At 42.5% G+C, this 25,680-nt stretch overlaps 1 protein-coding gene across 1 annotated transcript; it reads left to right on the plus strand.

Moving 5' to 3' along the window:
- Nucleotides 1-429: 429 nt before the first annotated feature.
- LOC136443420 (protein amalgam-like) lies at nt 430-25,266 on the plus strand. Its single transcript, XM_066440645.1, has 8 exons — nt 430-1,288; nt 9,244-9,594; nt 17,028-17,321; nt 17,648-17,926; nt 19,201-19,434; nt 20,658-20,726; nt 21,206-21,388; nt 21,768-25,266. The coding sequence occupies exons 1-8, from the start codon at nt 1,240-1,242 to the stop codon at nt 21,842-21,844; spliced, it is 1,536 nt and encodes a 511-aa protein (XP_066296742.1). The 5' UTR covers nt 430-1,239; the 3' UTR covers nt 21,845-25,266.
- Nucleotides 25,267-25,680: the final 414 nt, after the last annotated feature.

The raw sequence follows: 25,680 nt of genomic DNA on the forward strand, positions 1-25,680 counted from the left end.
ACTACTATGATGCCATGGAGTGTATCAGGGTCCAATAAACTCTCCGAAAACATTTCACCGCAGGATTCGGTTTCTTGATACGTTTGATGAGTCTCTGCCGTCACTCAGAAATGATGTTTGCTACATTTTCGGTTGACTCCCTACTGAAAGCATCGTAAGTAACATTGCCAATCTTTTTGTGTATGACAGTCAAAAATGTTCATTAAAAAAAGAATAATTTCAGCTTCAATACCGCAACGAATTCTAATATATGTCCGAGACTTAACAAATAGCAGCTATTTGTCAGATTTCTCCACCTACATAATTCTTACAAATCTAAAGCTATGCACGTGGTAACTTGAGTTTCAGATTCGGGACACACAAAAAGGCACGCGGTTGACTCAAAACCCCCATGCTCAGCCTCCCGACTCACCGCCAGTGATGCGGATCCTGCTCGCCAGGCTCCCCGTGTGGATCGGCGCCCGACACTGAGCCGCACCGCTCCCGACGCGCCCACCCTGCGGTACACCTCGCGCAGGGGTCCGGTGTTTTTTCTACCACCAAAAGACCCTCATATACCGCGAACTCCGGAGCGTGGTGACCAGGCAAGTGCTCTAGTAGCTAAATTCTGAGACTGCCGCCTCTCTAGTGGGATTTAACTTCTGTGAGGTTCTACAGGAAGCATTAAGAGAGTTTTGTCGGTCGTGTTAGCGGCTGCGTGTTAGCAGTCGGCCGGTCGCCTCTTTGCCACATCTGGATTCCCCCCCGATGCATGGTTGGATAGCGTCTGTCACTTATCCACGCACCGTGATGGAAGACTAGGAGCCAGTGTCTCTAGGGCGCTGAATCCCGACTCATGGGCTACTGAGCAACTTGAGCGCTACTACTTAAGCCACTCTGACTCGCGGACGCTCTGCGAAGCAGATATACGTGCCAAGATTCTACTCACGACCAGGACAAGAAGACAGGAACCAACTACCGTCACAAACATAAATGGACATCAGGAGATTCACTGATAAAAAAACAATATCATCTATTTTCTCAGGCGTGTTCGCAGATAGAAATCAAGACATCCTGCTTTTGTAACACCAGATCAGGCGCGATGTAGTTCGGTAGTAAAACGGATGGCCATTCAGCACTAAGGACGGACATAGGATCGAAGAGACACGGCGGACCGATATCAGTAGACGGGCCAACAGTTGGTCAGTAATCCTTCTACTTTACCGCAGCTGAAGGTTCCGCTGTTCTCATTAACTTAGAATGGATTTTCGGCTGTTCCTGGCGTTTGGCCTGGCCCTAGGGTGGCAAGGTAAGAACTCATTTAACGCTATCATGATCCGCTTGTTTCGCTTTTGAATGCAACGACCTTTTTGTATATAAGCGAAGAAGACACGGAAATATTTTGCGACGCTTCTTATTATTTCATCTCTTTGCATTTGTTAACCCAGTATTCGCCTGTACCTTACTTGATTCAGAATTCTGATATAGAATTCTTTAGAGTTAGTACAGTCCAGTAAAGGCGGTCACATTTGTAGTGCAACATTTATTTAAGTGAATCTAGCGAATCAAAGACAGAACCGATAGTCGAAAAGAATCTTACGTTAAAACTCTCTTTTCCTCCACAAGACAGCCCGGTCCGGTTTAACATATCCGCACTATCCAAAGCATGCCCTCAATTTCGCTGTCGTAAAACTACGGTACGCCGAATGTGACCGAGCCCTTACGCATGCCAAAATTGTCCTACGAACCTGCTAATAGAATATGGAATAGCAAAACGTTCTGTGTGTTTTGTATATTTAGGTCTGCTTCTCAAATGTGGGAAATGATTGGATTAATGGCATGCATTCAAATCTAAACTGGGACATCGTGACAAAAATTAAACATTGAATGTGTTGTACCACGTAGTTAAAATACAATACAAACTTTAGATGACTAGCAACGTGCTACGTTTCTTTCTGTTAATTCTCCCTTCTTGACGTACGTTTGTCCCTATGGGGTGGTATATATCAAAATTCTCTCGGATTTTCGTGTACGGAAATAATGACTTCACCCTACTGTGAAAATATCTGATTCGATTCCAACATCACACAGATAATTATCACCCTTTCCATTACACTTTTTACGGAAACGTATGGATTTTTGTGTCACATTATCCCCAAGACGCATCTTGAGACTTCCCAGACCCGAACTAAATTCAATATAATCTCCAATACGCAATATGGTGTATGTTTCCCTCCTAGAAGAAATGCCTCCTCTGAGAGGCATAACGGATAGACTGATTAACATAATCCGATATTTCCACGACCCAGGGGTCACGGTAATGTCAACCAGATTTTTAACTAACGGGACCTCTTTTGAACGCTTCCACGCGACCTCTCGCTTGATAACAACGCCGAGAGTTTGATCTCATCTTCACTGTTATGAATGTGTGTCTGATTCCAAATTGCTCATCACGGCCTTGGTTATAACTCGGTTTTGGCTACGGAATGGGGGCTTGATGCGTAAAATAACGAGGAAAATTTCGGTACCCTGGGCGGCCACGCTCCACTTAGTTCTAAATCCCGCCCGCACTTTGGCGAAATGAGAGAGCTTGGATCTTCGCTGGGAGGAAGATACATCAGCATTTACGGCGCAAATCTAGTTTAAAGGGGACTTGGTCGGGGGAGTCTTTGAGTGATGGTTACAGCACGCAGGGTGCATTTAACGTTACGTTACTATTCACCGTGCTAAGTATGAGAGGTGGCGGCGCGGCTAGAGGTGACGCTGTCCCGATGTACAGATATAAATTCTAAACAAAATCAAAAATGATATCTGATACCATTTCGTCTATATAAAGTGTAGGATTTTGAAAAGACTGCAACTTGGAAAATATTCACTGCTTGCTACACGTAGATCTATTAGTAGAAAATGTAGATATCTTTCTGAAGTTTTCAAAGCGTATAAATCATAAGAGATGTCCCCATCGCTGGTGCATTAAGGTTCCAGTTGAGTTGAGCCCGGTCTGCACACAAACTCCATTCTACATAGCCCCATGGGGTGCTTTTAGCGACGCTTCAACAGAAGGTAGTGCTTACTCGTCAACTGATGTCTTCATCTGATATCCCGTTCAGCACCTTACATGACGAAAGGTCCCTCTCCAGATCTCCCACAGGTCTTCCATTACCCTTATCGCATTTTTCATCGTTTGTGAAAATGATCGACGGGCAGATATTTTGGACATAGCTATCAAAATATGCAGCGGGGCCTGTCTCTCAAGGAGGGTTGAGAAATAGGGATGTCAACGCCACTGCCAAGCAGCTCTTTCGCACCGAATATTTCATCGGCGTTCACACAATGGGGAGATGGTATCGTGTTTTCTGGGTGTGCCTTCAAACTACCCGGGGGCACCGTTATCATAACTTTTCCCCGTGAGGTTGCTTGATGTATTAGCGGAAACAGGAGCGGGAATAAAGTGCTGTCAAGACTGTTTACTGTTAAAGAGATGAAAGAAGAGCTGTTTACGTTATAGATGTCTCTTAAGAACTAACTATCTTTTGAAACATGATGTATAGATTTTATTCTCGTCATTGTAGAGATACTATATTACTGAATATTTGGTCTATTTCTGAAGGGAAAGCGTTTACGTTACATATGTCACTGCAGAACTATCTTTGAAGCATGATGTATAGATTTTATTCTTGTAGCTGTAGGTATACTTTATTATTGAAGTTTTTGGTCAGTTCTGGAAGGAAAATAGTTTATTTTACATATGCCTTTTTAGAACTATTTTTGCAGCATGGTGTATAGATTTTTGACTCTTGTCGCTGTAGAAATACTATATTTCTGAAGTTTGTTTGTCAGTTTTAAAGGAAAAATCGTTTACGTTACATATATCCCTTTAGAAAAATCTTTGGAAGCACGAGGTCTAGCAATACTGAACTTTTTTGCCAGTTTAGTCAGCAGATTATGTACTTTTTAAACGTTGATAAAATCACGCTGCGGAGGCGACTTGACAATGAGAATATCATTTCTGACACGCATATTGCCGACGTTAACACAATCGTCTAAAAAACATAAAGAAACCAGAAAGCGGCGATGCGCAATAACTGCATCAAGCGCTAGCTAGTGTGTCACGCCGAAGGGACGATGTAGATACTGATACAGACAGCGATAACAACATCGATGATTTGGATATGTGCTGTCGGAAAAAGTTGCTGCTTTTGTTACTCTATCAACCGATTTTATTCTGCATTCATGGGTTTGATCCGATGGAATGTTAGCGATGTAAGGCGTCCCTATCCATCATTGTTTGGATGTAGTTTATAATTTCTTTGTTTAAGTCCTTTTTTCTCCTCTAGAATCCTTGAAATGTTTCCCATGACCCTCCTTGATTATCTTATCTGCCGTCAACGTCATCCCTGGATGTGCGTTATTAGGATCTAGGATCCTTAATCTATTTCATAATATGATAGCTAGTAACGCTAATACCCTTTCGGATTCACGTCACGCAATTTCCCAAAACATGTTTCGTTTAATTGCTTCTAAATTACAACATCCAAAGAGAAGATGGGAGGGGCAAAATAACAGCCCCCTAGTTATTGACATGACGACTGTTTCAAAGGTCAACTATTATTTGCTTAGAACGTCCGGAAGAGAATCTCAAAGGACAAAAACTCAAATCTCCAGGGATATTACATTTCCCCCTTAAGTAAAGTAGTGCCAGTTTCCTGATTGTCAATTCGAGTCAACTATCAAAAAATAAGAGCGTGATGTGATTAGTTGGCCATAATGATTTGAACATATGGACGTCATCCTTCGGGCACCCCAAAACTGATACGAGCCTTATCAATAAAGAATGCCTTCTAAAATCGAATTGAGGTCGCAGGGAGAGCGCGGCGAGAGCGGTCCCAGTGGAATGGGGGCCTAGATATGCTTAAAAAATATATTTTACGAAAAAGAAAACGTGATATATATAACAATAGTGTGCTGATTCCAAAGAAATAAGAGCCTGTACAAGTAGACTACAAAGCTAACAGTGCGGTCACATCTGTCGTAGTTCGTCGCGCGATGTGTAAGATTTTTAATTTGGCTGTGACAGAACCTGTCACCGACAAGGATCTAAGACAGCCATTTTGGTAACAAGACAGTTAAACTTTCTACGATGAATGCACGATTATTCCAAGAATGCACTCAGTTTGCGATACTGTACGGCGATTCTACCACAAGTGTGACTAGGCCCTAACTTTGCGCGCACATAGTATTTCCTCTGGATTTCCACGTTGACTGCCATTCATCATATGTAACTCCGGATGCTATACTGATGATCGATGATGAACAGTTAAGCGAGAACGCGCCCGACATGGGTTCTGGTTCAAACAAATCACAAGAGACTCCTCTAATGAAGTCAGCAGCGTTTCCGTAACCGCCTTCCCTGGCTCATTATTTATTGAGCTTTTGCGAGAAGCAAATCATGCCGGATGTTTTGCGCACTACTCTTCTATAGACTGGGACCAAAGATTGGACAGATTGCTTCACAACTTTCGTAGATTAAGAGCTACTTTTTACGTTTTTTGTGCTTTGCTGAACTTTAAGCCATACTATTACATCGTGCATCATATACCAGTTATCAAATCAAGGATTACACACATCCGATTGGTCGCAGCGAGATTACAGTGCGATCGCCATCTAGTGAAACAAATGGGCCTTACGCGTGTCTCACTAGCTGGGACGCGACCTGTTGGTGACGTCGCTGCGACGTAAAGTGTATTTGTGTTAACTTTGACTTTATAATGCGAATATCATGTGCACAAGCATGACTAAAGAAGACAACAAACAAAGAAGGTGTAAAAAGATTCATGGATGAAATTCGTTGAGCACTGTGTCAAATCGCTCGGTCCCAGCGAGGTCGCCACAGATTGCACAACGAATTTCAGAGATAAAAATTGATTCTTTTTACGCTTTGTGTGTTTAGTTGTCTTTTCTGTCATACGTTTGCATTGTGCATCATATCCCAATTATCAAATCAAGAGGTACACAGTTGGTCGTAGTGAGATCGCTGCGCCATCGCCGTCTGGTGGAAACGCGTGTTTCCCTCACTAACTGGACTGCGTTTGTTGGCGACCTCGCTGCGACGTAAAGTGTATTTGTGTTACCCTTGACTTTATAACGGGAATATCATGCAAAATACGGTATGATTAGAAAGGACAACAAACACACAAAGCGTAAAATATTAGTTTTTTTTTTTATCTAGTATGAAATTCGGTGAGCACTTTGTCAAATCGCTCGGTCGCAGCGAGGTCGCTAACAGGTTGCAGTTCTAGTGAGACACCCGTTCAAATGACTCATCAATCGGACTCAACGTCGTCCCCTTGCGCCGGGTCTACCGTCGCCGACGTCACCGTTCTTTTATGTGAATCGCGCGTCTGTTAAGACTAACGTTGTTATCGGGTCTGCGGAAAACAGCCCGGGGATTAGTACTTTGATTAAGTCCTATTTGTCAAGACGCGCTGTCGACAACCCACGGATGTCGTCCCTTTTACGGTCCCGCATTAGGGAGGTACGTTTCATCCCGGCGACGTACATAAACCGCTCATTTCCGTCGCAAGGATATCCCTAATTGGGTCACAGAAAAACTACTAGATACAGCTTCCTCTCTGTGGATGGATACTTCAATCAACCAGAGAGGAAAACGTTCATTGACGCTCATTACGGAGCGAAGAGAGTACAAAGAGATTTGAAGAGGAGAGAACGACGTTCTACAGTTTTCATTTGTAGATGAAGGACTGAAACCAAATTATGTGCAAATCGATGGAATGGGGTGCGGTGTGGTAAAACGAAAGGACGTGGAGAGAGATTGATGCCAGTGCCGTTTGGCAGAACAAAATGACGCACGCAAAGCACGGGAAAGTTTGCTCAAACAAGACAGTAAATTCTCTCTGATAGTCCCATAGGATAAAACTGACGCAACGCAGTCTACCGATTCCATCCTTAACATGGTCTAGCAATAGCCTGCTGGCGCCATTCCGACTTGTGTAAACACATCAGAAAGGAGATAGAAAATAAAAGGGGGAAAACTTTGAAACGCCGTGAGAGAACAGCTTTGGTGAGATGAGGGTAGGGTAAGACAAAATCGATAACGTTGCCAGCTGTCGGACCGAAGCGGCTTATTCCCGTTAACCGGAGATCACAGACAACACCGTGTCACTACAATCTTCTCTCGGGTCATCAGCTCATCATTATCTATCTCTCTAGAGGTCTATTAGGCGACATCTGTAAGACAGCGTCACAGAGAGCACTGATTTACCTACGCTTTATCCTCTTCGTATCGCCGCGTTTTCCCCTTGAATTTTCCGTGCACATTATCTTCATGAGTGGATAGCACTCTTTGAAGTCAGATTGCTAACGCCGCCTTCCTTTATGCCCTAAACGTGCTGCTCATCGCGAAATATGTTCAAAACCAAAGGAGAAAAGATTTTACTACTAAGTTGTAACGCTGGAATTTTGAATTCGGATTTTGAAGTAAATTGCCGTAGAGTTAAAGCATGATAATTGCTAACTGATTGAGAAAAATTACACCCCTCAACGTTTTTGCGTTCACCCTTGTTTTTGCTGCCTCAAATAAACTTAATGATGACTTGCAAAACAAGAGAAAATATTGATTTACCGTTGTAGTAATTGCTCATGAATTTTCATGTAGGAAACTAGGTGGTATTAACGTCAGGATGTGATAAATTTTATTGTCATTTTAAATCATGCAACAGTTCCCGATTAAGCTGGTTTGCACGTCGATATTTACTACAATAAGTTTGGTGAAAATGAATTATGAATCATCGTGTTTATGGAAAGATAAAAACTTGAATTCTCAACAGTCGGCAAAACTTCTCAATGCCGATATGAATCTAAAATACTGTAAATGCCGAAATGTTCGCGGTGGTCTTATGTTCGCGGATTTCGCGGTGAACTCTTTATCGCGAACTTAAAACCACTACGAAAAGTGGTTCTATTGTGTGACTGTAGCGCTACTATTGTTTCAAACGCGAACCCAAAACAACCCCGAACATTCCATTTTCTCCCTACCGCGAAATTAAATCACCGCGAACATTTCGCCATTACAGTAATCTGGATAAACCCCGGAAAAAATGCAATGATGAATAGAGAGGTATTTTGTAATGCGGCATCAGTCCTTCGTAATAAAGAGGTCTAGTCTGTCAAGTTTTGTGTATGATTAGTATTGTATGTAATTGTAGTATGTATGCATTATATGTTCCACATAATACGTTTTAAGATGGGCAACCCTGACTAAATAGAATGATACATAGAAATTAACAAGCTTTAAATGGGTATTTCTAACGCCCAGACATGTTGGGTGTTGTCATAGAGTAATAACTTCCTGCATATCTACAACATACGGGCAGACCCAAAACCAGATATCCAATTCTCGAAATATCCTATTCCACCAGTTCTGCTTGCGTCCTGACTGGCTGCGGACAAACAAACACACTGACGAAAGACAGTGGATACTGTCTGAAACGTCTGACTGTTTCAAAACTTTATCCAGTTGCTTGAGTAATTATTTTTGGCGTAAACAAACACACTAACTGATTATACAATACCTCCACTTACGAAGGTAACAAGTTAAGATACGCATAGACTCACACACAATTGTATACAGTACAGACAAATAATAAACACACATACACATTCAATCACACAAGGATATATGTATTCTTACAACCACACAAACACATATACACACTCACACACATTTAACACACAGAGTCATGATTGTGGTAAGATTCATGATTGCACACACCCATGAATAAAGAACTCCGCACACCTGCCAAATGCCTGTCATTTGTATGCATTAGAAGATTTTAAGAGGGAGTAATTTCCTCTCAAAGTGGGAGCGATATCTTGAATTAAGAATCTTCCTCAGCCTGACAGATAGCGCTTGACGGCTTTATTTGTTAGAGTTTCCCTACAGAAGATGTGCACGTATTCCCCTGCTTGTACCAAAGGAAGGATTTATCGCGTTACGGCAGCTGAACTATACTGCATATTCATGCCCTCCAAGGGTAAACACGCGTCGAGGGAAATGCACGTATAATCACGATGAAATATTAACCATGTCAGGGCCAGATGTAGGTAGTTTGACGCCTGCCGTCTCAATTTTGATAAAAATTGTCTGGAAGTCGATTTTGCTTAACGGTTTTCGCCGGCTTTTGTGACCAGGAATTGGATTTGTATTGTCCGAATAACTTGATGAATTTCTGTTCTTGTTTGCAGGGACGGCTGGACAAAACGATATCGGGTTGACCATTCCGGAGTCGGTCAAAGCCGTGATTGGAGATCCCGTTACCCTCCCCGCGACTTACACCACAAAGAACCAGGTCATATCCGTGGCGTGGTTCAAACTAGATCGCCAAGATAGAGCCAAGAGAACGCTAATTTACTCGTACTACCCGATGTCCGGGAAGGGCGACGTGGAAAGAGCTTACGCTGGCAGAGTGGAGCTTGTCGGGAAAGCGTCCTTGAGAATCAAACGGACCAAACTAGAGGATGACGGGACGTACGTGCTCTCGGTCATGGTTGAAGGGTCAGGGGTCGCGGACGGCTTCGTCACGCTGTCGATCATGGGTAAGTGTCCGCCATGTTTGATTGCAACTGTCTCCGACAACAGGACAGTAATTGAAATCTGTATTCATGATAATCTTTTAAAAAAGTTAAGCAGATCATGGGTGTCATATTCTCATTCGTGAATATTCCAGGTCATAACAACTTGCCCCACACAGTAGCCCGGTTCAAAAAGTCCAAAAGTCCAAACTATTTCTACACGGCGGAAAAGTACGACGAGAGCCCAAGTTTCAAAATGATGGCCAATTTTGAATACGACGACATTAGGCTAGGGACTGACCACTTCAAACTATGGGTTTCTAATGGCCTTAAATATGGACCTAAATCTTTTTTACCATGAAAATCTACACTAAGGTCTGCACTCTGATTCAGAATTCTAAGCTTTCACTGACATTTTCCAAGGAAAGGGCTTCTACAAAAAAAAGGCTACAGCGTTGAGAGTGGCCCTAAGCGCAGACGTGTTATAGTGGCATTTGGCCCTAAAGAGAGTCGTTTGTAAATTAAGAATTACCATTACGAATCATCATTCATACAGGAACCAGGAGCTTATGGCAAATTTAAAATTTGTTCTAAGATATATTTACTACAATACAGAGGTCTTTCTAAATGTCATATTACTAGATTTCAAAGCTCGAGGAGTTTGCTGTTGCGTGGCAGCATCATAACTAACTTCTCTCTTGAGAGGCATAATTTGCAATCATATACTGGTGGATCGAGAGAACAGAATAGCATCCATGGTGGTTTATCACTCTTCCGGGCATCAGAACCACCCCCTGAAGATTGATAACTTCGAATAAGTAGAAAGGCCAAAAAAAAAAACTCGTACACCATTTCTGAGTCGTATTCTTCCGTCAGTACGCTTAATTTTCAACTTACCAAATATGAATCCAGAAGAGTAATTTGACTTGATTTTGCATTCACTATCTGTGCTATTTACTACTGATTCAGTCTATGATTTCAACCTCTGTTGACAACGGTTCCATATTTTCCTACAAGACATTGGCCAACAGCTGGCAGCTGATACAAGTCTCAGCAACTGCCACAGACTCTAGTAACTCAAACATAAAACTATATCGGCTTTCTCAATTGACCCACACGACATTGAGACGACTACATTATGGGGTAAAAATGATCCAACGATGAGCCAATTTCTATACGGCCGTTTTCATCCCCGCTCCTTATAACAACATGGAATGAGAAACGAACAGATCTAAGACATATTTCTCCGCTAAGGTCGAAACTCAGAGCAACGGTTCAAGGGTATGTCAACCAAGAAGGGGATTCGGTGTTAATCAGTGCGAAGACGTTTTTGTATCGCTGCCGTGGCTGGGTGGTTACCATTAAAGTTTCATGTCAGAGACGATTGTGCACAGACTCACCGGATAGAGGCAAAGTTCGGTAATTACATTTGCTGTAAAGGCATGTCTCCAATCGCGTTAGTTTGTAACATCTAACATAATTCTGGCACCATGAAAAGATACGTCCAAACAGATCTCCAACCCAACGTCCCCCAGTATAATGCAGGACTGTATATCTAAACCGCGCATGCCCGGGGTGATGCGCTAGAGAGTTCTTAACCCCACTGTTTTTTTTTTTAAGTGGCGGATTTATGTAACCCAGCGGATTAATGTTAATGGAGGTGACAGCTACTGACATGTTGTCGTCGTTTCAAATGTTTCACAAGTATGATCATGAATTGAAAAAAAACGTATACCTTGATATGAATACATAACTTTATATAACTTCTTCATTGCAAATTCATGTCCGAGAGCTAATTGCAAACAAAGCAAAACAATGATATGCAAGAAGACCAAAAGACACAGATGAATCAAAGGTGAAAAAAGGCTATTCTAAATCTATTCTAACAAGTATTTCTGCTTAAGGACCCTTCAGCTTCTTTTCCGTATGCAATGGAAAATGAATTGTCCGACGTTTTGGTAAATAAACAGGTTGAATGAATTAAGCAAAAAAAGTATATTTGATATAATGATAACGGTATATAACAGAAAGTGCGACAAAAATAATTAGACGCGTTAATATGCACCATTGATTGATACTTGCAAAAGATGACAATGATAAATATGACGTTAAAGGATCACATAGCGCAGCTGCTGACAGCAATCCCTCCAAAACAAATCCTTTAAACGGCCGTTCAGATCTGCAGCTGAAGAAAACCATAGTCCTCTTCGAGGGCGACGTGACATTGCAGTTTAAGCATCCCCTCCCTACCCGTACAGGTCAAAACAGTCGTCAAATCACTCGTTGACTTATATACGCAGCTGTTGACAGCAAAAACACTCAAAAACGAATCCTTTCAACGGGCGTCTACAGCTGAGGGAAATCCAAGTTCCTCTTCATGGGCTCCTGACGGATGTCAGAAAGTTTACAGATGACTCAAAAATACGTCCGACTTTGCAATCACTCATGCCTAACGTTGAAACTCGTCCGTCGTCTGTGTATTAGATGGGCATTGCTGTCTGACTAGTTTGAGCTTGTTTGAGTAATGTGGTGTGAAGACGTGTTTATTCACGGACTGATCGATTTACAGTGATTGATCACGCCCTTCGGCTGGCCGTGCAGACGGTAAAGTTATTTCTTTACTACATGTCTGGTGAAACAAATAAGAATTACACACCGAATCTAATATACTTTTCGGCGTGGAGAAAGGTGAACACATTTGAGGAATGAATTCTTAACAAATCGTACCTCCGGAGGATGTTCTCCATACACTACCCAACTGGAAGTGGCCAAGCGATAAAGTTGCTGCAATAACGAAGCTACAGCTAGAGGGCGCTGGAGACACAGGGAAAAGTGTTATGCCAACGTGTATGCACGTGGACACTGCTCGTATACTGGAATAGACAACAGACATATTTTTACTGGAATAAGTCGGATCTATTCAAGTCAGCACTGTTTGAAACTGAAACTATCCAAAATTATAGAAACAAATACCTTCCTAGAACTATTTGAATAAGGTGAAATCACGAATCATGCCCGCTCTATAGAGATGGACATGCGTTGAAACGTTGCCAACATTTATTACCAGCAAAAACGGTTTATCTTTCTTTACTTAGAGTGCTTACGCCGAAACGCGACATTTATCTTGGCCATAAAGGCAATTTCGTCGCTTCAAAAAGATATGATATGATCTTCTTTCATAATCAATATAGCGTTATTCTTAGTTCCCCTGACGCCTAATTTTGCTTGCAAAGCAAGTCAGCAAAAGGGATGTACTCTTCATTATATATCGAGTCAGCTGAATGCTTGATGATAATGATCTAGTAAGAAAGCGTCCATTATCAATCCATGCTCTACGGGGCATTCCTGCAAGAAAAACAACATTAGTGTCGGTTTTATGAAGATGATAAGCCCATCAGTGATGCAATAAAATCCATTAAGGCTTCGTCAAACAGGAGTAATAAAAGTAAAAGTTATGGATATTAAGGTCGAGGGTTAAGCCCCTCGAGACCCATTTAAGGCGATGGGCGATTGCTTTCAAAATTTGCAGAAACTGAAAGCGTCCGTGTGTCACTTTCGAAAGTTTCGTCTCATTATTTACATAATGTAGCGACAACGGTGATGGAATCTGTGCACGCAAATGTAATGCTGATCAAAATGGTTTAGTATTCTGGAGGAATCTTGGACACCCTTCTCATATGACCTTGGGGTTTAAGGGTCACCAGGCCAGAAACGACCGTGCGATTCTATTACCAGCCGTGGTAATCTGTCTCTTAAAATCTGGTCTTTTTTGACGGCTCAAAATTCACGGCAGCGTGTACGTTAATGATATTCAAGACGGATTTCATTATATGCATGTGTGACTGGTTTAATGAGCCTAGTATGTCATAAAAAAACTTGCAAAAAAGCATGATGATTATGATTGAAAAATCAATTTTCCATTGGCGTTTTTTGCCGAACAGTTTTCCCACTAATCGATATGGACAGCGCATAAGTCTGGTCCTACCGACCGGACCGTAAAACAGGTTTGATCGGATTTTAGTTGGACGTCAAGTCCAGCTGCGCCTGGCGGGACTCAGCTGCTGTGGGCGGGGCAGTTTTCAACACCACTGCCTGGGTAATCCTCCAGCACCTCTCCATCTCCGCCGGTGTGAAGCCAAATTCTGCCCCTACCAAATAAATGCCCAAACACTGCTAGTGGGTTTCCAGTTTATCTAAGGCGAGAGAAGTTTGTCACACTCTCGCGGTGGGGAAATTTTCAAGCAGAAGTCTGATCGGAATTTAGGAGGGGGGTCGTGCTGTGGAGGCTAACGCTATCTCGACCGTAACACTAACCGCTAGCCCGAACCCTAAACCTATCCCCAACCTAAACCGTAACTACAAGCACGCGTACTACCCTGCGGAGCAGCAATCAGGCGGGGCAGAAATTTGGCGTCACACCGGTAGGGTTACTGACGGGTTGATGATGCCTTCGTCCAGAACGTAACTGATCTCTTAAAAGGGAAAAACACTACATCAACCAAAAATATGCGCTGCGCCATCATCCAGTGCAGTGATTTCTATGACAAACAGTTGGTGTCAGCTGGTAAAGGCTGTCTGTAGCATGATAGTAATCTTTTCAAATTTCAATATAATGGGATTATGTTGGAACTGACTCAACTTGTAGCGCGGTCGTATTCGTCGTAGGTCGCCGTACGATTTTGATGCCGTAGAATTTTTAAGCAGGCTGCGACAGAACCAACCGCCTACAAAGATCGAAGATAGTCTTTTCTTTAACAAAACAGACGAATTTTGCTGGACACATGCATAACTATCCCAAGAATGCGCACGACGTTTGTCACCCGGGCCTTACCAGTTAAACCCCCGAAACACAAACATCTCAGCATTATATTCCTTACAAATGCGCCTTGATTAGTATTATCAAACAAACTGGAATCTTTTTCATGATAAGAGATTTATAATTTCATGTTATCGATACAAAGTTTTCGTTTGATTGGGGGAATGAAGCGAATACTGTAAAAGTAGAATCTCTGGTATGGTGTAAGAGGTTCGGTGACATAGATGGCCTTTATCTACATGAAATGCACCACTCTAAATGGCAAAGGCGTTGCGCAATAATTGTTCTGCGCCCTTCTACTGTGCAAATTGGTCATTCAATGCAATACATCACTTTCAATAAAAGGTTATAAAACGGAGAGGCCATTAACTTCGGTCTTCTGGTGAAATATCTCAGACAATATTCCGCGACACTCTTCAAGTTTGTGGTCGATTGGTCTGCTTTTATTTTACCTGGGATAATGTTCGGTTGCTGAGCAGCACTTCTTTCCAAATATATGCAGCAACAGACTTGCCAGGTCGCTTAATGAGACAACGCAATGGGTACACATAAGGCGTAGGCAATCTAGACATCGACCCGTCAATGTTTGGGGCGGCCTGATTGGAATATAAGTCTAGGTGAGAAGGTATTGTCTCTCTAATACGTATCCCTAAACGTTGGTCAACAAAGAATTACGTGGTTGACCGTAGAGAAACGAACGGTTACCGCGAGGGATAGAAGTTATGGTGAGAAGGTTTCAGAAGGCACCCGCCATCTTTCCTAAGCTCTGAGAGTAGTCGCGTGACCTGGAAGTCAAAGTTCACGTGACACGCCCCTGACAGTACCATGGGCCTTTACCACGGGCTTCTGGTGTAACATGGGTGTAACACTGGTGGTCTCCATTCTTCACCCGCTAAAAGGCCAGCGCTCAGCTTGCCGTTGGGACCAAAGTGCATCAGTTGCTCATTTGCATTTAGAGCACCCCTAACCCAAGGGAATTTCAGATTGAGTTTGCTGATGCCTCTTTCAGTGGGTGCTAATGAACGGGGAGGATGTTGACTTGCAAAACCTCTACGGAATTGACCAGAATGTGGGGAGGGGGGGTGTACTGAACAACGTCGAAGACTTTGCCATAATAATCGGATTGCAAATGAATGGCTAAAACAAAGTGACCAGGTTGACCAAAATAAAGTGACCAGGTTGACGAAAAATAAAGTGACCAGGTTGACCAAAATAAAGTGACCAGATTGACCAAAATAAAGTGACCAGAACCTACACGACATTGTCAGGTCAGCAATGGCTTTGAAAAATAACTGCGTTCTATATGGACATATAATTCTGTCAAATGTTGCAACTGCTCATCAATATCATGATCGTAACTGTCCGTAATCATTTATCACAAACATTTACCATATACATCCATCCTCTCCACAAGTTTGGGGCACAGCAACGGTCTACTGATGAGCCCATTCTGTGCCAACGTAATGTTCATTTAAAGCAGTTTCTTTCCTTTTCTTTGAGTCACAACGAGAAACCTTTGTTCTAAGAGGTTTAGCGGGCTGTATTCTGTGAAATGGCTATTGAAGGCTGACCGCCCTCTGGGCTATCACGCCTAATGGCACCCGGATTATCTAGACAAACATGCGGGTCGTTCGTAAGGAGATAGTCCATCTGATGTCACCGGCAGAGCCTTGATGGACGTATTGACTGATGGGGGTCATCTCACCTCTCAGAGGCCCAGACTTGTTGAGAGGCTTGCTATTCTTAGTGACGTGAATTATCTTGATAAACGTCGCCAAGCTAAATGATAGAGGTGCCAATTCGAGCAAGGGAACCTTCTGCAATCAGTTTTAGGTGATTGAAAATGACATTGCCGTATCGAGCTTTGCTGAAAACTGTCGACTTAGTGCCACGTTATTTCAAGCGGTTTAATGTAGGTGAACGCTGTCGTGTTCTCCTTTAATATTAGTTGTGGAAAGTGCTATTATCCAGCTATCAATTAACAGTCTACTTCAGATAAAGCCCATATCCCTAGAATTGGTTAGCTCTCTATCTTTTCCTATTTGTCTCTACAACGTACAAGGTTGTTCAAGTACAGTACAAACTGTTGATGATGAAATTGTCGCCTAGCAAGTTTCTCGAATCACATGTTTCTTAGAGTCGATAATGCACTGACCTTCTACCCTGTCACCAGATGACTGACTTAAACTTACCGCAGGCTGACAGCTGGAAAATGTTTACATCTCTTAATCCTAATGAATAGTCATACTGTTTTCCAAGTAGAAAAAATTGATTCACCGGAATTTTGGAACGAATCTCTCGGTCTTCTTCTGCTATCCGACCCGAGTGCTGTAGACGCGTGATTTTTCCGCACATGTGACGTCAGCACTGGGTCAGAGCTTGTCGGAAGTCGGTACCGCCCCCCGTCCTGGTTGAGAGAAGGTTGGTGTGCCCTGGTGTATATTGGCCTTCTTCACTCCTCTCACAAAGCAGTCGGGTTCAGTGTACAAAATGTTGACCCCTTCCAGAGAGACGGGATTTTGAGTTGGAGAACAATTTAATTTCTTATTATATAATTTACCAACTCCGATGAAACTTCATGATAATCTCTTTATCCTGTTTATCACACATACCAATAATCATTATTCTTTCCACCTTGCAGTACCCCCTACTGTCAAAGTCGGACCGTCCGACCCCTACATCACGGCCTGGGGTAGGTCCGGTGTCCTGACATGCGCAGCGAAGAACGCTAGGCCCAATATTACGTCACTACATTGGGAAAAAGATGGCGAAGTCATCGACTCCCTGAGATACAACACAAAGTACTCTGGGGGAACGCTGGAGTCTCCTGCCCTGGAAATACGTCATATCAGCAGGACCGACTCTGGTGTTTACGCATGCGTGGCCGGCCATACCGTGCGAAGCTCAAGTGCAACTTTAAGGATGAAAGTTCTTTGTGAGTGTTTTATATCATTCTTTGTTTCTTTAAAAAGATAGAAAGAAAGCTTGATCAAATTGACTGGATGAACTACTCGAGTACGTACGAGACAGTATACTTACAGGATGTTTGTAGGTTACAAATAAACTTTATTTCAATAGGCCCGATGACCTATGTACGATCAAGGCTTAACCTTCTCCCTGCTGCCTTACTCTGTAACTAAAAGGGAAGTGGATGCAAAGCGGCTACTTCAGCGTGCTAAAGGTAAATGCATATACCTGACATTTGTCAAATCATTTACTGTCATGTTTCAATATTTTCATATTTTTATTATTTTTTCACAGACCCTGCCTCCATCATCAGCATCTCCGAGCCCGTGACGGCCACGGTGTCAGACAGCGTCACTCTACAGTGTGTGGCAGACGGCAACCCTCCTCCTAACATCACGTGGTCCAGGAACGGACTACTCATGCGCAGTAACGTTGGCACGGTACCACGTGATGTCATCATCGGAGCCATCCAGTTGAAGAATGTCCAGACGAACGACACGGGGACATATCTGTGCAAAGCAAGTAACGGTGTGGGGGACATTAGCACACGGTCCACAGCACTCACCATTAAAGGTAATCTTAGGTCTTATTGATCACTACTGAAAGCTGGCGGTACCTTTGATTGTACCTTCAAAGAATTTAAGAGCACTTAAGCTGCTATCTCCCAAGAAACATTCCTTTAGACTTAAGTCTATGTCCTAAAATACAATAAAGGGACTAGGATATAGGAGGTTCTTTGTACACAACCAGGTATAGTTCTCACCTGCTAACGTTTCGATGTCTATCAGACACCTTCTTCAGAGCTTCTGACTGGAGTGCTGTTTCTCACCGCTATAAGTAGCCGATGTAGGTGGCGCTTTTGCGGTGAGAACACTGTCCCAAATGCGGCTGAGTTTGTATCCCCCCTCGTCTCGGTTCTTCACCGGTGTTGTCTTCCTTATCCAGGCCGCCTCCTTAATCCACCGGGTGCGTCTGTTGTCCTCTCTGTCGATGACCTTGGCCCCCTCCCAGTCAATGATGCAGTTGTGTCTGGCAATGTGGTCGGTGATTGCCGATTTCTTGTCTCCTTGTTGTGCTTGTCTTTTCTGTGACCTTGTGAAGACAACACCGGTGATGAACCGAGACGAGGGGGGATACAAACTCAGCCGCATTTGGGACAGTGTTCTCACCGCAAAAGCGCCACCTACATCGGCTACTTATAGCGGTGAGAAACAGCACTCCAGTCAGAAGCTCTGAAGAAGGTGTCTGATAGACATCGAAACGTTAGCAGGTGAGAACTATACCTGGTTGTGTACAAAGAACCTCCTATATCCTATATTATACCAACCTGATGAAATTATTTTCGGGAATAAAGGGACTAGTTACTTCGTTTTTGTTTTTTCCCTCCGTGTACGGATGTTTTGTTTTATGTGTATCTGAGCTTTTGTGTTCTTGTGTGTTTGTCTGGATGTTTGCATTCTTGCGTGTTCGTAGTTATTTGTCTACATTGTCAGTAGTGTTGAAGAAAGTGCGTGAGTCGGGAGATGGCGTCACCGTAAAGGTCAAACATGCCAAATTGACAGGAAGTCGAGTTCAGAGGTGGTAAAACTAGGACATGACAGACAGCCCAGCTCATGAGGTCAATAAAAGAGGATACTAATTCATGGGGAGGTATCGCTTCTTCTTTTCTTTTCTTTTACCATTGCAGAGCTTTGTGGTGAATCCAGTTGGTAATCCAGCTGTAGTGACTTGAACATGGTTTTCTTCGGTATGTAACCCTATTCTAGTCTTCTGCAGACGTTTCCACGACCTGTCTGTTCATCAGTGCAGTCTGTGCCTGTAGTGACGCTTGTTGGTACGTGCTGCAGGGTTGAGGGATCGGGTTGGTGCGTCAACAGTCGCAGTGATCGTTGGGCTGACTGCCGGGCTCCTGTGGCTGGTGGTGTGTGTGGGCCTGGTAGCTTACCTCGTCAGGCGACGCCAAAGACAGAAGGAGAAGAAAAAGTTTGCATTCTACTACAACATGGGAAGGAGGGAGCCTGATGTGGGAGACGGAGGGGTAGAGGAAGACAAGGAGCCGCCGCCATACACTGCAATGCCCGGTAAAAGCAGACCGTAGATTTAGGGAAAATGTTGTATTTCCGGTTACCCCACCAACCGTTACAAAAACCTGCTAAGCCTTTTTTGGTTGCCCGCTGGCAAAGGAAACATATAATTTTAGTCTTCCTGTCATCTGAGTCTTCCTGTAGTTGACACACTGTTGACGGATAAAGACTTTGAACAGTTGATGTAAGGTTTGTCGTAAACATTGTACTCCCTTGTTCAGTTTATTGATATACTTGTTCTTGTACAATCTATATCTGTATAAGTGCTATGTGCTGTTCAAAATAACATTGTCTGGTACATTTCAGTTTCGCATCGCCAAAATGCATTTGTTGAATAACTTCAGCCGAAATCACAAAGAAGACAAACATTTTAAAGCATTTCTTTAAGACCGTAACCTAGTCCTAAGTGCCAATCTATTTTAGGCTGTGACCAACTGCTTCGAGCTCTTCAACATATCATCAACAAGAATACTAATTTTATCCTGACCCTGAGAGGACATTACTGATAGTTACTACCAATAAGTACAAACATAAACTAGCTCACCCAAAACTTAATGATCTTTTCCGGAGCAATAAGAAGGAAAGATGGCTGAGATAACGAACTGTTCGTTTCAAGTGGTTCATTTGGGAACCGATGAAATGCTCGTTTATTGAGAAATGGCAGTCAATCACTCTTAATCCTCTGGATTAACTAGATTACGCCTCAGCTGTTAGAACAGTTTCGTTAATCCGGAGAACTTTGCGTTGGGGTTATAATTTTTACTTTTTATCCCAATATGTCAATTGTCTGGGGAAATAAAACAGCTATCTTGTCCCTGAAGTCTTCATAATCTACAACGTGGGACTTTGTTCAGAAGGTCGTAAGATGCTCCCAAGACCCAGATTTCTTTATGGACCTCTCAGTGCGAGGGTTTATGCCCTCTAAGTACCATAGAATTGTCTCTAAAAGTCGATAAGAACAAACATAACGGTTCCAGATGCGTCCCTCGAGTATTCAAAGACTCTCAAAACAACCCATGATCAATATTTCTTGTTAAGTCTTTATGCTGGTAGACATGGTATACACAGCTGCGAATAAATGCGTGATTTTCCCACGACATTTCCTCACCAGTGTTAAATATATTGTTAAGATATATTCTTTTACTTTTGATACAATCAAAATAGATCCTTTGTGTCAAAAAACAATTTTCTGCAACTTTTGACTGACAATGTTTTTACAGCCAAACCTGAGACGAAGTCATCCAGATACGGTGGCATCAACACCGTTCGCAGATCATTAGGGAAGAAAGGTAAGCGGTTTGACATTTGCTGACATGGTTTTAATTGGAGCAGACTCCTATAAAACATAGAGGTCATTGTGCCTACCCCAAGGTTAACTTATTAGGGGCAGTGATTCGCAAGATAACAGTTACTCACAACAAGAAACTGGATGCACAGGTATCTAACCAAAACTATAAAGTGATATACAATAGAGTATGTATTATTGTGTATATGTTATAGGGTTAAGTCGTTGTAGAACATAAAATACATGCATCGAGAAAGAAGCCTTTTCCTTACAATGTATTGTATAGACCGACCTGAATGAAGTGCAAACATCACTCCAGTCAACCTTTTCTTATTCAAGTAAACATGAAACATATTTGGTCTTACGTTGAGGGGCCATGTCCGTGGAACACATAGTAACGTTACATTTGTAATAGACGCTGTTTTTCATTCTGAAATTATCAATAATATACAACTTAGTGAAATGTGAATTTTCTACTTTAAGACAGGAGATATGCCCGAGCCTTGTATGGCTATCGGCCTCGAGAAGACAATGAACTGACCCTTGAAGTGGACGATGTTATCGAGGTGCTGGAGGGGGAAGATGGCGGCTGGTGCCTGGGTTACCTGAGGGGCAGGATAGGCCTGTTCCCTTCCAACTACGTCAGATTCATTTCCGGAAGTGAAGGTAATGTCATCAAGATGTATACGTTTTCCATATGCATAAGATGTACTCAAATAACTTTAATATACATTTCCTTAAACGGTTTCTTTACTTCGTAAACACGGAGCTATATTATTTTCAGTCTCTCTTTTTTTTTGTATTGATGTGTGTTCGTAGCTGGCCCGAGTCCGAATTTATTCCCGCAGGCTGAGTTGGCCCGTGTCGAAATTTGTTCCCGCAGGAATGCAGGAAACGAATATCGCTGTCATGAAGTCAGGAACTCGGGGATGACTTGTTAGAGTGGATCATGTAGTCTATGAAATGGACATGGTTTTAACAAAAAAACTCTAAATAGTCAAGTTTGTTTTTCTTATTCTTCTTCTTCATGCTGTTCTTATCCCAGCTTTGGCCATGAAGTCTGGAGGAGCCTGCCAGAACGTCGTGCTACAAGAGTCTGTCGGATCCCAACGGAGCATATGAAGAGATGCATCAAGGATCCGTTCGTACGTGGTGGTTAAGATTAAGGGTTTTAGGGCATATTAGACATCGTGAGGAAGACCCAAAATAAGGCCTTTGTTCCCTCGATGAAGATTACATCTTTGAGACTTAAACAAAATTTCTCCACGAGCGCACGTCCAGACGAAATCATAGACATCGGCTTCACACTGGCATTCTGTAAGAAGGAGCACTTGTTGGTCGTCGGCGATTAAAGTTGCTTCGGCATCTCTCTTCCTACTACCAGTCACCCTATAACCATGCGCGGTACAATCCCAGGGAGGAGACCATAGGTATGTACTGTTAAGAGGCCCGTGTAACATGTTTCATTGTAGCAGCAATTTTTTTAAAGATCATGGCTACCCGTATAACTTGCAAGGTTATATTGAGCGAGTGCCATGGTGCCACCTGCTCTGTATTGTAGTCGAAAGATCTGATGGATTTGTTGATAAGGACGTTCCTAGTTCCAAGTACGCAAGCGCAACGAGGTGCATTGTGCGTAAGATGTCAAAGGCGAAGGCCCCTGACTTGATACATACGTCTCACAAGAGCCTTGAATTTGGCATATTACCAATAATGCATTCCCTCGCTGCGCATGCGTACATAGAACCATGAACCATTGACGTTTTGGAAAAAAGCTGTTGTATCAATGTGAAAGATAGCAAGATACGGCAGCAGTTTGAACATATCACAACGATGATAATGTAACCTTTATAAACATCAATCCCGTGGATTACATAAATCCGCCACTTTGTAAACAGGAGGATTGAGAGATTCCTAGCGCACCGCCCCGGCCATGCACAATTCAGATTACAGACGTGCATTATACTGGAGGACGTTGGGTTGGAAATTTGTTTGGACGTATATTTTCAGGGTGGTAGAATTGTGTACCCTGGTGGAATTATGTTAGTAGATGTTACATTGTAAAACACATAGAGAATGCAATCACTACGACCTGCCACATTCACGTTTACAGAGAAAAAACATGGCAGCTTGAAGGTGCAGATGGATTCTGATGTTCTTATTGTCCCTCGGTGACTATGCGAACGCTCCTTGAGAAATGAAACAGACATTAGAAGTTATGATGAGTCTCTTATGTAGTTGATAGATAGCTCCACAGTTGATGCGAGTGTACCCATGGCACCCATAGGAACTTCTAGCGCCATCTTGTGACGCTTATAGCAGCTGTAGGAGTGGAGACTATTATGGCATAGGAAAATCAATGTTGTGTTTCCGATTACATCCCTGAAAAAATAAGTTCAGTAGGTAGGGATTCTTTTTCATTATTTTTGTGGAGGTTTTGGCCGAAGTCATCCAACAAATACACTTTGACAATGTCAAACTGAAATGCATCAGAACACTGGTATTCTTAACATCATAGGTAATCACACAAATAAGTATATCAAGAATATCCATAAACTGAACAAGCAAGTGCAGTATTTCTTTAGTGTAATGTAACGTTGGGTAACATAAATTCGCGGGGTACTTAAATTCGGGATTTTTCGAAAACGGGGTATTAAGGGATATGTGCTAGATGCAACATCAGTAATACCGCTAGAAATGCAAACTTGACAGACTAACGTATTCAGAACACTGTCTGAAAAGCTTCGATAACCATGCATTAGACGTTGGCTACGTCAAAAACTCTCCGTCCCTTATTGTCACAGTCTGAGGGCTTCGTGGGAGAATTATACTACACATAGCTGTTCGCTGGTTTATAAGACAAATGTCACATCCGCTTCCTGCTCAACACAATTATTTACAATACAACTTATTAGAATCTCTTTTGCTAACCTACAACTGGACTCTAGGTGTGATTAATCATCAAAACGCCTCTTTGTTGCTACAACCAATGGCTACGGCACTACGGTGAATTTTCCCGCCGCCATATTCGTTACCCAGAATCCTGCTATTCGGCAGACGACAAACGGTTGCGAGGAACACATTTTTGTCCAAATGTTGTGTGTGATAGTGGACTGATGGCGATATTTTCCTCAAAGTTTGCTCTTAGCACAAGCAGAAACACATGGACATAGTAGTATTACCATTTCTACGGCATCCAGCTAACGCCCCGATGAATAATGTACAAATTTCCATGACTGTGGGGATCGACTTTGAGTAACGTTCTACCGACTCAACACACGGGTTGTTCCCGGAGGCCTGATGTGTGCGGTACGGCCGTTTTTTCGTGTATTTTTTTTTACTTGGACACGTCTATATTCATAGCACTCTCCTCAAGTCAAGGATGGAACGAATAGCTGCTGTATAAAATGTTATTAGCGGTAAGATATTCAAGACGAATCTTCTCTCCCGAATTAATGTTCACCCCTGTCCGACAGCACCGTCATTGTGCGTACGGCGGACGGTAGTTTCAAGTTGAAATATTATGGTGTCAGCACGACTAGAGACAAAATCTACCATATATATGATTAGTGCAAAGATAGTACATGATACTGACAGAATAATAGAAAAAAAGAATGGTTTATTGTTCTGCTAGATTGATTTCAGTCAACCATTATCGGAACAATCCCGAATTTATGTTACCCAACGTTACAGGAAGTCCGAAAGAAAATTTGCAAAAAGAACAGACATTTTATGACCCTTGCATGTGTTAGACCCTAAAGAATGCTAGGGCCGGCGGGTTCTCGCTAAGGTCGGTCAGGTAACCGGAAACACAACATTTTTTTTTTTTCTTATCATTCCAGATGAATTCTAACAGAGGACGTGGTGTTGGCATTCATTGTATCAGTCATAATTTGTGTAGATATTGAATTTGTAGACTGCTGTGTTAAATGTGATACTTGTATTAATCCACTTACGCGACAATTCTTGCAATGCAATATGTTTTTGTAACCTTGCAACGACATCAGTAAGACAAACGACTTACTCTGGCCTCCAATTGCGAATACAGGAGCACCCAGATTCAGATTTGTTTGAACATGCAATTGACATATCATAAGGCTTTTTTGTCTGTCCAAGTCTCCATATATGAACTTGATATCTTGGGCGTTATATGCATACGGTGGTACGACCATGCAGATACAGCGTCGACCTTTAGATGAACAAATATTGTAGTTATGTCTGATCATGCTAAAAAAAATTCAAAAGACTGCGGTCATTAATCTCTATTTTTATGGATTGAGATCAATTTTGGGGCTGCTTCTTCAGTAATTATTCCCCCAGCACGGAACTGCAGTAATTGTGTGGGTGTAACAAGGCCAGCAGTTATTTATGGCCTTGTTAGCGTAAGGTTTATTTGAAGCACTCGTGTGTTTTCCTGTTAATCTTATCCTTGAACTAAAACATTTCCCATTTCCTTGCATATGTGATATGTTTATGGATTGGATGTCCTTATTGTGGAACTCACCAAAGATACATAAACCACACTGTTATTGTTCGGTGGCGAAGACTGGCATTTTTCATACCAATGGTACACGTATATCATTCAGCTAACGTAAAGACATAAGCTTCTTTCCGACATGAACGTTAATATGAATGAATGTCATACGACACCCAACCCCCCTCACACAGACACATGCACATATGAACATACATACACACTCGCACACATGCACATACATAGTACATACATACACACGCACACGTGCAAATACATACGTAGTTTACATACATGTTCAAATACACACACGCACACATGGGTGAACATACATACACACACATGTGACGTCAGCAATAGGTCAAATGTCGTCGGAAGTCAATATCGTCCCCCGTCCTAGTCAAGAGAAAGCTGATGCACCCTGATGCAGGTGACCTGCTTCACTCCTGTTACAAAGTAGTACTGTTCGGCACCCATATCAACA

This window comes from Branchiostoma lanceolatum, chromosome 10 (assembly GCF_035083965.1).
Source record: "Branchiostoma lanceolatum isolate klBraLanc5 chromosome 10, klBraLanc5.hap2, whole genome shotgun sequence".
NCBI lineage: Eukaryota > Metazoa > Chordata > Leptocardii > Amphioxiformes > Branchiostomatidae > Branchiostoma > Branchiostoma lanceolatum.